Raw genomic sequence first — 16,818 nt, 5'->3', positions numbered from 1 at the left:
TCATTTGCCATCTGCTGTGAATGTAGCTTTGCAAGAGCTCTATAATTGAGATGGCCCATTCTCTCATGCCAAAGATGAGTTTCAGCAAGCTGTGAATCTGAAATAGCCAATGCTTCAGTAGAAAGTGCAGCTGAATGATGATCAAGGTGATAAAGCCCTTTTTGCAAAGTGCCAGTATGGCATTGTCATCACGAAGATCATATACTAGGCATCTGTAGCCATCAAAAATTACTCTGAAACCTGAAGTAGCGATTGCTGAAATTGAAATCAAGTTGACTTCAATTCCAGGCACAAAAAGAACATTTGTCAGAGTGAGAGGATGGCTGGAAATGGATGTGAGCTGCACATCTCCAACTCCTTTTACAGCATATGAAGCATTATTGGCACATGTAACAGTCCCCCCTCGAGGTGCATCAGCTAGAGAATGAAACAACTGTCTGCAAGATGTGACATGCTTGGAAGCACCACTATCAAAGTACCAGGACTGAGCATCATTAGCAATAAAAAGTGCATCAGCTTTGGAGGGATCAAATGAGCAATGGACAGCCCATGCCCAATCATCCTGAAGAGCATGTGCATGTGAAGCATCTGCTGGCTCATGGGATTCAATGGCATGTGAGGCATTAACTGTCAATCTTGCTTTCTTTTTCTCCGAAGCAATGCGCTTCCTGCATTCTGAAATGTCATGTCCAGGCTTGCGACAATAGTTGCATCTTTTCTTCTTTCCCTTATTTGCTGTATTTTTAGATGCATGGGAGGAATTGCAGCTGCTATGCGTAGAGGAATTGCAGCTGCTGTGCGCAGATTTTGGCTTGCCCATAGGCTTGGAAGCCTTGCCTCTTCCTGTCTGCTGTGAAGCAAATACATGATCAGGAATAATGGCTTGTCTGTTAGCTCTACTTTGCTCTTCCTGCAAAAGCAAAGTAACTAGCTGATCAAAAGAATAGTGGTCTGGATTACCCATGGCCACTAATCGAAGGGTTGTAGCAAACCCTTGATATGTATCTGGCAGTCCATTCAATGTAGTACTGACAAGCTGTGAATTTGGCACCACCTCATCAATGTTGGCAAGTTGTTCCATGAGGTCCTTGACCTTTGTCAAATATGCATCCATTGACTCACCTTCATTCATATTCACTTCCTGTAATTGCCTTCTCAAATATGCAACACGAGCTTCATTGCGAATTTGATATAGAGAAGCCAATTTATCCCAAGCATCCTTTGCTGTCCTGCAAGAACGGATGTGTGAAATAATGATTCTCTTGCATGATAAAGCAATGCATGAATGTGCATTTGTATCTCTTGCATCCCATCTAGACTGTTCTTGAGTTGGAAGAGCAGCAACAGGAGTGCTAGAGGAAGAGGCATCAGGAGGAGTACCACTTGCAGAAGGACCAGCAGTAGAAACAACCACTGTAGCATTGGCTGGCCTCAGATCAGCCCCAGAAACAATATTTCACAAATGCTTTGCAACAAGAATATGTTTCATGAGATAAGACCACATCGGATAGTTGGTGCCATCCAACTTATCATCTTCACGAAGAACTCCAAATAAATCTTGATTGTTCCCAGCCATAGCCACTGTGATAACCTGTAAAAGACCTAAAAACCCAAAAGCCTCAAGGCTATCACTGCAAAAAACTGGCTGTTCCAAAAATGACAGCAAATATCTGCAAATTTTTGACCCAAATCAAAGGGCAAATGCAGATCTGACCCAAATGTGACTGTGACAGGCAATGGTCACTGCAAAAAACAGCAAATTTGGCAAAAGCCCCAAATTTATTGAGGGCAAATAGGCCAAAGAGAGGGCAAATTCAGAAAAGCCCCAAATTTTGCTGAAATTTTTGCAAATGTGACCCAATGTATGCAAATCTGATGCAAAAACAGCAAATTTGGCAAAAGCCCCAAATTTTGCTGAAATTTCGCAAATGTGACCCAATGTCCTGCAAATCTGACTCAATATCCTACAAAAGACTCAATGTCCTGCAATTAAGCTGTACAGACAGCTCAAGTACAACGTACAGCTGTACTGTCAGCTTAAGTACTGTTGTACGGCTGTACGGACGTAGTGTACCATTGAAGGTACACAGATCTGCGTAGGATTTGTACTGCAGGTACGGGAGATCTGTACAAACAATACGACGAACGGGCAATGCAAGTACGGATCGCGTGTACGATTGAAGGTACGACGATGCAGATGTACGGCGGTGCAGAGTACAGAGCACGTACGAAAGGTACTACGCAGTGTACGTTACACGTACGGGAGGTACGGCGCAGAGTACGACTGATACCACTGAAGGTACGAAGGATCTATCACTGCACCGTACGTACGGCAAACTGTAGGTACGGATACCTTGTACGACGATGGTACTGTTGTACGACGGATCTCAGTATAGCGATGCAACGCGTAGGTACAGCTTCGTGCAATACGGATGTAGCCACTGAAGGTACACCTCGAACAAGCTGGGAATGGGTCGACCAGTAGGGCAGAAAACTCTCAATGAGCAATGGAGGACTCGGGGCTGAGGAGAGCTGAAAAGCTAGAGCAAAACCTGCTCTGATACCACTGTAGGTACGAAACGAAAAGAAAGAGAGAGAGTGTAGGTACAAGACGAGTCGATAGAGAAGTCACGTCAATCTTAGATAGATGTACAAAATGCACAAGTACAAAGTACTTGTACATAGACCTAGGACTAAGTGTCCTAGGTGTCACATAGGACTAAGTGTCCTATGTGGCCTAAAAGGCACTAGCACTATAAGTGCCTACACTTATGCCTACAAGGCACATACCATGGCCTATAGGGCATCACTAGAACCACCAAGAGATGGCCTACAATTATTTGACATCACATGAAAACATAGTGTACAAAACATGATATAATTTTTTGAGTATGGGAGACCATCCATTTATGCAAGCTTAAATTTTCAAGAAACATTGTCCTTGATTGTTCAATCTCATTGGCTCTCTTTGTTCACCCCTATCTCATGTCCATCCCAATCCCACCCGTCTCAAGTCTCTAGCCCAGTTGTGTAGGATGGCCCTACTCTTGCTGCCTCACTTTCCACCTGGATCTAGGAACTACCTGCTATGGCCTTGCTCTGGCATAGGAATGCCTCTATCAGAGTTCGGTTAGGGTGGCTTCCTACTGTCAGACTTTGAAAAGTTGGGAGGCATGAGTCTTCCAAGAGAGAGAGAGAGAGAGAGAGAGAGGCAAACACAAAGGCGCTATAAGGAAACAAGAGAACACTTCAAACAACTCAGAGAGAGAAAGAGACCTTGTATTAAATGGTGCAAACAACAAGTGAAGACAAAGTCAAACATCTACGGAGGGCCAACCCTTTTCTCATCCTTAAGTCAAACATCTACGGAGGGCCAACCCTTTTCTCATCCTTACATTCTCTCTCTCTCTCTCTCTCTCTCTCTCTCTCTCTCTCTCTCTCCTCTCTTCTCTCTTTTTCCAATTCTCTTGGGCTAGCTTCAAGGCATAATCTCCTATACAAGCTACTCTGTGATTCTTATGAGATCCACAAAAATGTCATGATGTCCAAATGGCGCCTTTGTTAACCAATGTGGTTAACAATGCCCCCCTTCCTGTTCGTGATCCCTCTGTGGATCACACGTGGTAAAGCACATTAGAGCGGATGGCTGCCTGCATGAGGAGAGCTGATATACTAGACTGGTTGTGGTGGCGACTTGAATAATCCTACTATTCTTGGAAGTTTGCAACTATAGGGTATAGGTAAAGCTAGGAAATATGGGTGGCTCGCTCTAGGCTGAGTTCACTATCCATGAAAAAGGCCATAGCTAAAATGGGCTGGCAAAAAATGGTATGGAAGCGGAGAAGGGATTGGAAAGCATTAGGAGGGAGGGGTTGGTGAGGTCAAAATAGTAGGGTGTGGATTGTGCAGTGAGTGTGGCGTAGTGGACTGCGAATGTATCCTTGATTGTGTGGGGGCCGAGTGCGTGCGTGGCGAGATAGCGGGATGCATGCGTGAGCCATACAAATTCATCTACTTACTACTTGTTTAGATTGGAATAGTCTGGTCTGGGCCCTTGCTTTAAGAAAGCTACCTCCTGTCGCAGTTGCCAATCGCTTGCTATCTCGTTTCGTGCAAAGGTTGTCGTGCAGGGCTGAAATTTGTACGTTATGAGCCACCTGGAAACTTGCATGCTACTCATGTGACAACTCTTCACACCAACGCAAATGTGCCCCTATGTGGAAGTTCTTGTCCTTGCCCACATGGCATCTCTAAATCCCTATTGGTGCACCTCCCCCATGCTCTCCTCATATGGGGCGCACAGATGGGGAGGTGACCTACAAAACTCCAACAGGTGCTCTCTCCAACTCTATGCGCTTTCGTTACAAAGCAGCAATATCATGTGCCCACTATGCTAAAGCACTGTGGCACTTTGTTGTCGTTACAAAGCAGCAATATCATGTGCCCACTATGCTAAAGCACTGTGGCACTTTCTTTTCCCTTTAAAAGCTTCAAGCTGCTCTGCACAATCCGATGTTATCAGATTCTTATTGTTACTTTCTCTAGTATCTATTAGAAAGTGACAATTACTGGTTTATGGAATAATAAAGAAAGGAGAGGCGATGGGCATGGTTGTTGGGTGTACAGATCAGTTGGCAATCCCATGGACAATTTATAAGTTGTCTTCTTATGGACATTTCAACACAAGGATTGTTGCCTATTATGATTAGCCATTTTCCATAAATAAACTTATAAATAAACTTTAGTGTGCCAATAGTCAAAGAAGAATGCTAGACATTTTGGTTACTTTTCATCTCCTATGACCGTTCTTAGGGAATCTTTAGGAGTCTATTATTTCACAGGTTGCCAATACTTCAGCTGTGAGAGACATCAACATGCCTTTGCTAGCTACGATTACTAGCTATTACAGGTCATGGGAGTGGAAAATTCTAGAGGACTCAATTGTGAACGTACAAGATTGTTTCACTATCCCAAGCAAAGACACCATAGGAGACCTCTCCGAAGGTTGAATTTGATTGATCAACCACCAATGGTCATGATATCATATCACTCTATACTATTTAAACGGGTCAAGATTTTCTTGATGTTCCTAACAAAGGGGTCTACCCTCTTTGATTGAGAGGTGTACCTCTGTAGGATCTTTCATCTCAAAGTGAAACAATGAGTGGGAGAGCTGATGTCTTCATCATGCCTTTCTTTGCCACTTGCAAGAAATAGTTAACTGATAGCTTGTTTATTGGCAAGCCGCAGCTCTACTCCTATGTTGTTATTGTACCCATCATGTTAGTTGCTCCATTGAGAAGTCATTCCTAACCAAGCGACAAGCCTTTAGCAAAAGGTCCTTGAGATGAGGTATCAAATTGCATCGAAAAGCAATACTCTAATAAACCAATTTTTCATAGATACTCTAATGAAACCCTAGGTTATCCCCCTTTCATCATTGCATGGTTTGTAATCTTAATACTCATTGGATCTCGATGATTTATGTGCACCCTTGTTACTATTGAAAAGGTCTTGGTGCATGTCCGTAAATGCATTAAGATGTCATGATCGACATCCATAAAGTGGTTGTGTCATCAACTTTCTCTCCTCCATTTGAGAGCTAACGCCCCTTAGTTCTAATTTTGAGGCCTAATAGGAATAGCTTAGACAATTCACCCAAAGAGAGCTATGGGTCTAGTGGACTTCCTTGACTATGAGCGAGTTAGCAAGAAGGGTTATTCTCACTTGTGAGAGTTACTTTGTATCTAGGAGAGAAGAGGGAGGCATGTGCACCTACAATTAAGAAGTCAACAAACCAATTGTGTAAACAACCCCCTCAAGAAATCCTAATCACTAAATGAAATCCTTTCTTGAGCTCTCGCGTCTACAATATTATGATTTTGGACAAAACAAGTTGATCTTCCATGGACTGAATCAAACTAATATCATTTGATAAAATGGCTTGTTAGGAGCATGTTTGATGCCAATGCAGAGCGAGATGTGATCACCACATTGTAATATAAGGTAGATCAATATTGAAGCTAGGTGTGGTAAGCATTACTGCTTGGCAAGTTTGGAGATCTAGATGCACATAGGCTATTGATGGCACCCAGGGCCACCAAGCTCATACCTTAGCCAACATTTGGACATACACTATACATACTCCGGTGGCTGTTTGGTCTAGTATGCAAGGTTTATCTAGGTTTGCCTCGACCAAGAGGACCGTTTGTCCTTTCGTGTTTATGACCATCACAGCCATGATGTGGCACTGCCAGACACAGTTGTGGTTCTTATCTAGTTTTTCATGTAGTTAGACTCTATAAGTAGTATTTTACCATGGGACTCTCATGCTCTACATGATGTATTTATGCCTTCAGCTCCTCTCGGTCGTTTCTTTCATACATAATAGTACGTCACCGAACAAAAAAAAACAAACAGACTTCATGAGGTGGGCAATGATGACAAAATACAGCCATGAGTTTTAAAGTTATCCCTAAGAGCTTTGAGATTTTTACTTTCTTAGCTGTGTTTATTATTGCACATGCTTGAAAAGTTTGTATGCTTTAGACTTCTCAACACGTCTTGCGTTTGCTCTTGATGATGGGGTCTTCGAGTGTTAGAAAAGATCACTAACCCATCTGTGAGCCCCCCATATGAGGACATCAGGGCAGTGCATCTGTAGGCAGGTTAGAGTTGGCTGGTCTGCTACTGTGCAGCAGAGAGCAGATTCGGGCTGCACAAAGCAACCTCTGTTAGCAGAGAAATGGGCCGCAAGCAGTGCATGTTTCCCGTGCTTGTGTGGACTGCACATTGGGCAGGATTTTGGGACTGACCAGGTCGGCTGACCTGGCAGTCAAACCGACCTCCTGGTTGGGTCAAAGGGCCAGACGAGGTCAGGTCAACAGACCTGACCAGGTCGGCTGGCTGGGGTAGACCCAGTCAGTCATTTTTAAAGGGTTTCTTGCCCTATATAATAGAGGCCTAAGTCTCTCTATTCCGCATCCCATTGAAGCCCTTTCAAAGGCATGCAAGCAAAAGTTCTGGAGCATCTCTTCCTTCATCCATATGCCAGTTTTGAGCAGTCTCCTACTTTCATGGTGGCCTAAAACTGAGTATATTTTGGAAGTTCCTTTGCTGCTCTATTTCCTGTTTTATTTACAGTTTGTGCGTTGAGTTTGCTGTTGTTTATCAGGAGAGAGTTGCGTACATTTTGTGCTGTGTACAGAGGCAAGCGACACTCCTGAAATTCTGACATGGTATCAGAGCCTCGTCAACAGCTCTTGTGATACCTCTCAGCCCTGGAGGAAGGAGGATCTCCAGAGAAAAGAGGCAACCCTGTTCCAGGGAAAAGGGCCTGTTTTCAGTATAGAAAAGTCACTCCCCCCCCCTAAGCTTTTCAGTCCTTGTCATTGCAAGCAGACTTCCCATCCCAAGCTTTGTGGATTCGGGAAAGCTCAATGGAATGAATTATCCCCTTTTGGAAGATGAAGATCCTGAGTCACCTTGTGGTGAGCATCATTTGGGAAATCACAACGGGGTGGAGCTACGGCCCTTGGACACCAACGTGCAGCAAGGGCAGTGGGCAGATCCTGTTGCAGTGATGATTATCATTGGCACGACTGTAGATTCCATCCTCTCGCAAATTCACCTTGCGGACATTGCTTTTTCAAGCATGGACCATCCTCAAAGACATGTGCGAGATCAACAATGCTGTGAGAATCCTCGACCTTGAGATAGAGCTCTACAACATCCACATGGATGAGGGGGCTCAATTCAAGAGCACATCACCAAGTTGAAGGTGGTAAAGAGATTAACTCTCTGGAGTTAGTCAACGGACTCATTCGTCCTGAATTGCTAGGCTCTTGCTTGGCATGCTTCTTAGAAGCTGCAAGGGTTTCAAACGACCATGACAAGGCAACGGTTGGCCCCAGTCACTCTCGAAGAACTAATGCCCCCTCTCCTATAAGAAGAAGCTTGTGAGAAGAAGTCTGATGTATCTAGCAATGAAGCCTTTTCGTGAAGGGGAAAGCAAAGGGTAAGCCCTTTAGGGCTAAGCCACAGTTTGATGGAGACTCCAAGGAAGACAAGTCTGATGACTCCAAGAAGAAAAAGAAGTGCTTCTATTGTAAGAAGCTAGGGCACTTTGCCAAAGACTGCCGAAAGAAAAAGGTAGATCAAAAGAGGAAGAAAGCTGACAAGTTGAAGGGAGAGAACAAGTCAGAGGCCATCAATGTTATCACAGATGATTTTTTCATGGTCAAAGTCATTGAGAAATGCTCATAGTTGCAGTCATGACGAAGGAGAGGATTGCTACATTGACTCAAAGCACATGACCAAGACGAAGTAATGGTTCAAGAACCTTGCTGAAGTTTGTGCCGATTTACTCGTTACTATAGGGTATAGTCGGAGTTGCCTAATCATAGGCATCAGGAGCGTCCCATTCACAACGACCACGGGTGAAGAAAGGTATAAACGAATGTCTTATATGTCCCTGAGGTTTGTAAGAATTTACTTTCTGTCGACTATCTTGCAAAGAACAAGTTCGAGAGTCATCTTTGACAATAACAATGCGGTCATCACATCCAAGATAACGGACAAAGTGATCGCTCGAGGAGTTGAAGAAGGACTCCACAAAATCCGCACAACTCTCAAGCAAGCAAGAGGTTTGCAGAGCTTGCATGGAAGGCAAGGAGCGGGGGACACGAATCGAGCCACAAAGCCATTGGAGGTGGTTCATTTAGATATTTGTGGGGCCATGCCTATAAGATCACTTTCAAGATCAAAGTACTTTCTCACCTTCATTAGACGATTTAAGTAGAAGGACTTGGATTTATTTTCTTTCTAAGAAGTCAAAGGAGAAATTTAAAGGAATGGAAGGCAAAGGTAGAGAAAGAAACATGAAATAAACTCAAAATTTTCAGAACATACCACATTAGCTGAGAAGAAGATGAGTTCAATTCTTACTGCAAGACGATGAGGGGGTGAATTTACATCAAATGAGTTCAATTCTTACTGCAAGAAGATGTATCAAATGGCACTTAATGACAGCCCACACATCCTAGCAAAATAGGTGGTTTAGTAGAAGAAGCAAGTGATAGTTGAGATGGGCTTGAGTATGCTGCGAGGCAAGAGTGTTCCAAGGTCCTTTTGGGAAGGGGGTGGTGGTCAATAGGGATTTAGTCTTCCAAGAGATTGAGCCTATCTTAACAACGAAACTGCTTTTGCACCTGTACTACTCCTGATGATGCCCCTGATGAAATCAAAAGAAGAAAAAGAAGTTAAGATTCGGAACAGAAGAGCTAGAGCCAGTGAAGAGAGCTGATTGGCAAAGAGAAGAGATTACCTCGATGGTACATGAAGACCATGAAAGAAGACTCAAGGGTTACCGATATCCTTGAAGCAAGTTCGGATGGTGAGAGATGGTCTCGGAGGAATCAAAATCTCTCATGGTGAACTACGCCTTGATGGCTAAATCAAATTGATTCATGAGCCAAATACATACGAAGAGGTGAAGGATGTTCTTGAGGGGCGAAGAACTGCACGTGGGACTTGGTACCAGGCCAACCAAACATAAGGTGATTTGAACCAAGTGGATCTACAAAGCCAAGTAACAGCTAGACGGTATACTCGACAAGTACGAGGCGAGGTTGATGGCCAACCATTACCCTCAAGTTGAAGGTCTAGATTATAACAAGATCTTTGCACCAACAAGCTGTATGGGCTCGCTGCAATATTCTATCATATGGTATTAGAGCAGGTGTCGGTCAGGTTCTAACCAGATATTTGAAGGAGGGTTTGTTAGATTGGTCTGCTCGAGAGTTCTAGTAAGAGAACTGAGTATTTAAAACATAAAATTGAGGGGAACATGAGAATGATGTTGATTCTATGTGTCGATGATCTCATCTTAACAAGGGATCACAGCAGCAACATAAGGAAGGTAAAGACTCTCCTGCATGAAGAGTCTGAAATGACTGACCTTGGCTTGTTGCACTATCTTCTAGGAATAGAGATATGGTAGGAGGAGAAGACTTTCATGCCTCAAGAAAAGTACTGTCAAGAGATCGTGAAGCGGTTTCAAGTGGAAGAGTGCAAAGAGGCGGTGTCGCCTATGGAAGTTCAGAAATAACTAATCAAGGAAGATTCTTCTAAGCTAGTGGACTCAACAAAGTATCGGGAAATTTGTGGGGAGCTTGCGCTATCTCACAGAGGCGGTGTCGCCTATGGAAGTTCAGAAATAACTAATCAAGGAAGATTCTTCTAAGCTAGTGGACTCAACAAAGTATCGGGAAATTTGTGGGGAGCTTGTGCTCTCACAAACCCTTGTCCTGACATTGCATTCTCAATGGGGCTATTTTGCCAGTTCTCACCGAAGCCTCGAGAAAATCATTGGCAAGATCGCTTGCGTGTGTTATGGTACTTGAAGGTACCTCAGGTTACAGGATCAAATACTGTACAAGGATTGACTTCTTCGAGTACTATGATTTGATTGGGCTGAAGATCGGGACACTCAACATTTTATAACAGGCTACTGCTTTCTAGTTAGATCGGGAGTCATTTACTAGCTTAGTAAGGAGCTACACACAATCGCTCTTTCATCTAGGGAGGCAAAGTGTAGAGCGGCCTGTATAGCAGATGGAGCATCTCATGTGATGATTGGGGAGTGAGAGGGTGTTAGAAAAGATCACTGACCACCTTTGAGCCTCCATATAAGGAGGACATCAGGGCAGTGCATCTGTATGCAGGTTAAGCTGGGCTGGTCTGCAACTGTGCAACAGAAAGCAGATTAGGGTTGCACAAAGCAACCTCCTGTAGCAGAGAAATGGGCAGCAAACATGCGCATTTCAGGCACCTGTCTGGACTGCTTGTTGGGCAGGATTTTGGCACTGACCAGGTCGGCTGACCTGGCAGTCAAACGGACCTCCTGATCAGGTGAAAGGGGGACCAGGTGAGTTAGGGTTGGCTGGCTGGGGCAAACCTACTTGGTCATTTTGCTAGGGTTTCTTGCCCTATACAAGAGAGGCCTCAGCCTATCTATTCTGCATCCCACTGAAGCCTTTTCAAAGGTACGCAGGAGCAGAACTTCTGGAGCATCTCTTCCTTCACCCATACCTCAGTTTTGAGCAGTCCTCCTTGGCTGTATTTTGCTCAGCAGCCTGCCCTGAAGAAGTTCAGCCGCTTACATGCTGACCTAAAACTGAGTATATTTGGAAGTTCCTTTGCTGCTCTATTTCCTGTTTTAGTTACAGTTTGGTGGGTTGAGTTTACTGTTGTGTATTGGGAAAGACTTGTGTATGTTTTCTGCTGTGCACAGGGGCAAGCTACAGCTCCTGAAATTCTGACATTGAGATTGTTGCCTTGTCACTTTCACTATGGTGGTACGCACAATTGTCATAAGCTTGGTTAGGTAGAGGAGGTATCATATCCTTGTAATTGCTCAAATTATTCTCAATGGCTAAGAGTATAAGCTCGTGCATTGGGAGACAGCTCCTTGCTCCCTACATGCCCTTTATGCCAAGTTATCACGTTAGCACTTATACATTGCTGCAAACTTGCGTATTGTCTGTAAGTCATCTCTGCAACTGCATCCAAAATAAAATACAATTTCCTTTTCAGGTATGTATTCACCAAATTGTCTAATTGGATCAGACTCGAGGATTTAGAAACTGGGACAACTCAACTATGATATAGTTTGGAAACTCTAGAGAGAGAGAGAATGCACTAAACTCACAGCATAGAGATGTACTCCAATATATGTGTTGAATCAATTGTCTGATTGCATATCAAATTGAAGGACACATATGAATTTAACAATTAGATGCTAAAAAATACACCGAGTATGCATCCCTATAGTGGATGATTAAATGGCAGTGTAATTGCCCTATCCTGCAAGTGTTACAATTCCTAAATTGTACACTTAACATACTCACAATTTGTACTACAAAAGAAAAAACATAGAGTGGATTAATTTTCTTAGCACGCATATTGTGCGAGAGGTGCCAAAACTTTGGATGAATATGGTAGCTTGCCATTATTGCACCTTTCCAATATAGAACTCCTCATTGCCATGGTGGTTAGGGGATAAAGAGAGAAGGAAGGGTGAAGAGTATGACATGAGAAAAAAGAACGAACTGGGAGAATGTGCTGGTTGTCAAGGTCAAACCATGCACTCAAAAAGCTGATATGGGACCAATGCAGGCACGGAGGAGATGATTTCTAATCTAAAGCGGTGGTGGAGGGTGGGATTTTGAAGCAAGCTTGATTGCATCTAAAATATTGATCACACAGCTTTGGGTAGGTGGAAGACTGCAATGGATAAAGTCGGGTGCTCAAGATGGACAAAAGTTGCTGCAAAATTCATGCCGTAGAAATGTTTCTAGAAAGAGCTTCTAAATATCCAATATTTCAGTAAAGTCTTTAAGTCTCCACATGATATACCTTTATTCCAGGAGACTAAACATGAGAGAGAGACACTGCAATGGGTTCTAGAAGTGCCTACCCCTTGTATGACTACAAATGTGTACACATATTCATGGGATTATTTAGGAAAAAGTAATACAGATTCCCTTAAAAGAAATAGGAACAGGAACAAAGCACTACGGTATTGTGCTGCAAGTTTTCTTCTGGATCCTTAAATATTTCTTTATTTTGTCTGGTACACTATTTCTATTCTATGACACATTTTTCTATTCTTATATATAATGCTGTTAATGTTTATTGAAAGGGCCTGTTTACTTCCATGAGAACATCGCCACATTGCTAAGTCAGTGACTCAATTAAATTGTCAGGATTTAGTTTTTATCACCTTTGGTACTTCAAGAAACAATTGGTACTAAAGGAACATTTCTCATCTCATACCAAAAGTGAACCTTTTCAACAATTACAGGTTGAAGAGGGCCCATGTGATCAGAGCTTTGGCATTCATGTAGCAGAATTTGCACACTTCCCTGAAAGTGTGATTGCACTTGCAAGAGACAAAGCCAATGAGCTGGAGGATTTTACACAATATTCCAACAAAGATGACGACTTCAAGGAAAAAGTAAAGTTCTCAGACAAATCTCTGATCATCATACACATGTTTTTAATGTGATCATATTACAGATTACAACTATATTTTTCTACAACTGGATTTCAATAGAGCATGCTCCAGTGCCACCAGGTTAAGATATAAAAACTCACGAGCAAGGATCAATTTTTGCAGTGCCAGCTAGAACTTTTACTAAGGAATGTTTTTTAAAAGCAGGTTGGAGCAAAGCGAATGCGTATTTGTGGACCAGATGATACGATGCAGGGCGCATCTCGTGCCAGAAAGTTTCTTGAGGATTTTGCAGCTGTTCCATTGGATCAGATGGACTTCAAAGATGCTGTTTGTGAGATCAGGAAGCTGAAAGATGACCTTGATAGAGATGCCGTGGGGAACCCATGGCTTCAACAGTTCCTATAGTAAGGGATGCTGTGGGGATTTATGGCATTTTTTGAAGTTTGGCTTCCAACCTTCGATCGAAAATACACAAGAGTATGTTCTTGAGTTATATTGAATGTGCTTTTGTGTTACACGCTGCCTGTTCCCACTTATTCCAATTTTAAAGAGAGGGGAATCGGTGCACAGGAATCCTAATTTTCCAGCACAAGCTCTTGGACATTTGTAATATAAACAATGCTCAAAAAACATAATTATCTGTGCAGTCTGGAGAGTTTGTACTTATCCAGTATTTACTTACGAAATGAATATGTTGTTTGGAGATTTGATGGTAAGACAAAAATATGAGCTTTTGATGAAGCTTGGATAAAAGCTATGCAAAACCAGCTCTTTGCAGGTTGCTTCCCAAGATTTCGAGCTCAATGCCTAGAAGAATCCAGGAGCAGCCACAAGGAGCCTGTTGGCGGGGTTATAAAACCAAGGGATATCTTGATCAGTGAGTTTGTAGATGATGCATAGAGGTCAGGCTTTACAACAGGGTTCACATCTCGCACATATGCAGTGCGAGGTGTAAAAATGTCAAGTCAGATGGCCACTGAGGCCATTGGTGGATGATTTGCTCTCCTTAGGCTGCAACAAGCAACACAGATATGTTAGTTAATGATGCTGGCTATTGTCTCCCACGTACCTTACGGTGGAGGGGAGGATCCTAATCAGCAGTCGAGGATATGTGGGTAAGGTCTAGCCTAATCACAGAGGCCTCTCTCGTCATGTAGGCCAGTGAGCCACTCTCGGCCTCGAATTGGATGACGTGCTCCCCTTCTATGAACCTACCATGCCCTAGGTTGATAGCCAAGGGAATGCGGACGACCGTGCAAGGATCTCTCCAACAAATCTAATGGGCTGCTTAAGCTTGAGTCAATGCTTTACTCTAGTTATGGGCCTATGGGTAGCCAGCAAGTTAGAAAACCTAGGAAACACATCTCGGTTTACGTCTACACCATAGACAACCCCAAAAAGTGACAAGGGGATTTCTTCTTGGTGAGTCTGCCTTGAAAAGGCTTGCTACTTTACTAAAATGCCAAGAGTGAACTCATCTCAAGCTTGACCGTTACTGCATTGCTTCAAGCAATTGCATCCAACAGGTACAAGTCAGCCTCAACAAAGTCCGTGACAAAGAGGAGGATCTAAAGGCTTGCAATGGATACCCATAAGCTTGGGGCCTTCCTATCCATCTAGAGGGCTACATCATCAATTCTCAAAATATCAGATCCAATGTTCTTGGGATAAGTAAGAGTAAGAGACTAGAGTTGTGCTTTCAAGTACAAAGCACAAGTTGGGTAAAAGTGGGCATCCTTGGTGAAACAATCTTGAGATGGGGCTCATCCTTGTTTAAGTACCTATAGCTTGAGCTCCTTACATAAAGCATGAAATGTCGGGAATCCCCCTTCACGGTACCCATCTTGTGCATCGTGTCCTTAAAAGTTGCCTAATTGTACATATCTAGAGACATTCTTGAAATCTTGAAGGACATCTAGTGGTTGCTTCTATTCTTGTGCCGAGTTGTTTGGCACAAGAATAGTAGGTAAAGATATCATATAGGATGACATGACCTTCGATAAAACATGTCAAGGATCATGGATTGCATTTGGGCGGCTCATTGAGAATCAAGAAAAAGTTATTGGATTTCAAGACTCTTAAAGAGGGAGTGAGCGACGGTGAAGACTCAATATCTTAGTTGTAGATATTCCTTGCGATGTTGAGGAGGTTGATGGGGTCCATTGGTAGACGTTTGCCCTATCTTCCTCCTTTGGAGATGGGTAGAATATGCCAGGAGTAGGGAGCTTGGCCCTATCCTAAAGATATTTTGGAAGTTGAATTGAGAGTGGTCAACATGATATTCTAGAAGTGGCAAAAGAAATGATTCTATCTTTCAGAATGCAATTTTGTCATTGGAGGTCTTGCAAGGCCTTTCGTGAGCCTCTAATGCATAGCTAATGTAACCATGAAGGGTATGTGGGCCACACCTCATCCTTGGCCCTCTAGCAATAGGCCATCGTCATCAACTTTGGGAGCAAAGTGCATTTGGCTTGTAGATCCCTTTGACTTGAAAGCTTAGTCCTTGCCTCATGACTCCAAAGAATTGCCTTGTCTCTTGTCCCTCTATTACGTCCACATGGCTATGCCCAAGTGGAATGGGTACTTGGCCCCTCAATGGTGGGAGATGTATGCTTGGGTACATGGTGATTGTTCCTCTAAGTTCCTTTAAGGTCATATTGTGGTTGAGGGCGGTCTTTCCTTTTCAAAGGTCTTTGCATGAAGTTGTCTAAAATGAGAACAATTAAAAACAAACTATGATTGAAGTGAAGATTAACAAAAATTAACAAGTGTTTCAATGAAAGAAAATTACTTCTCTCAAGCAATTGCATCAGTTTGCATAATAATTAATTATCATATGAATTAATGACTAAAGATTACCACAAATGAAGACCATATGATCATCTCAAATGAAGACTAGTAACCCTCACAAGCAAGGCAAGAGATCATCTCAAGTGTAGAGATAAATATGTCAATTGAAAACTAGATATAAAGTAGAGGAAAGATAGGAGATCATCTCAAATGAAGACAAGTATTTGTTGAGTAAAAACCCAAACATCATTTGGAGTGGAGACAAATAAAGGTAGTAAATCACATGATTGTGTTAGGTAAAGACTATCAACAATAAGAAAGACATAGTGTTCTCTTAGAGAAAGATAGGAGATAATATCAAATGAAGAAAAGTATTTTTTAAAGGCAATCCCAAATATCATTTCATGTGAGTAAAATTACATGATTGTGTGTAAAGGCTAGAAATCAATAGGAAGAAAGACATACCATTCTCTTAGAGAAAGTTGAGTAGGGAATATGAAGACCTTATGTTACCTCAAGTTATTATTTCATGTGATGATTGTGTCAAGTCAAAATATCCCAATATATTAAATGAGGAAAATGAAAACAAGAGGAGATAAGAGGTGAGAATTTTTAAGTCAAGGAGGACCAATAGGAACCTGTAGTGATTACAAATGTGTATGCCTAGAGATTGTCCTAGGTAAAACTGATGGCTTATTTGGCTTAATCAATTTAGATGCTTGTACGGATTATGAAATGGATGGAAATCACAAGCCTATGAACTATAGAATCGATGGTTGATCAAATAACTCAATAGCTTCCATATAAAAGTTCCAAAACACACACACACACACGCAACTCATCCCTACGGGGCTTTTTGCTCTTTACAACTCAATGAGATAGGCCACAAGGGCATTGCCACAAAGGCTCAATACTCCACACAATACAACAACTACTCACACTCTTCTCCATTGCTATATTGTCGATGACACCACCTGTGTGTCGCCTCACGTCGTCGCTAGCAACCCTCG

At 42.6% G+C, this 16,818-nt stretch overlaps 1 protein-coding gene across 1 annotated transcript in view; it reads left to right on the top strand.

Moving 5' to 3' along the window:
- MSH2 (MUTS homolog 2) overlaps positions 1-13,716 on the top strand; it is a 48,262-nt gene extending 34,546 nt beyond the window's left edge. Inside the window, exons 12-13 of the mRNA XM_087386107.1 lie at positions 12,866-13,018; positions 13,223-13,716. Of these exons, the coding sequence (XP_087242233.1) occupies positions 12,866-13,018; positions 13,223-13,423 (354 nt within the window). The 3' untranslated portion in view covers positions 13,424-13,716. The remainder of the gene's footprint in view (positions 1-12,865; positions 13,019-13,222) is intronic.
- Positions 13,717-16,818: the final 3,102 nt, after the last annotated feature.

Source organism: Dipteris shenzhenensis, chromosome 15 (assembly GCF_047967505.1).
Source record: "Dipteris shenzhenensis isolate YYH24624 ecotype China chromosome 15, Dip_SZ_1.0, whole genome shotgun sequence".
Taxonomy (NCBI): Eukaryota; Viridiplantae; Streptophyta; class Polypodiopsida; order Gleicheniales; family Dipteridaceae; genus Dipteris; species Dipteris shenzhenensis.
Note: the sequence above shows the minus strand (reverse complement) of the source record. Positions and strands in the feature narration are given on the sequence as shown.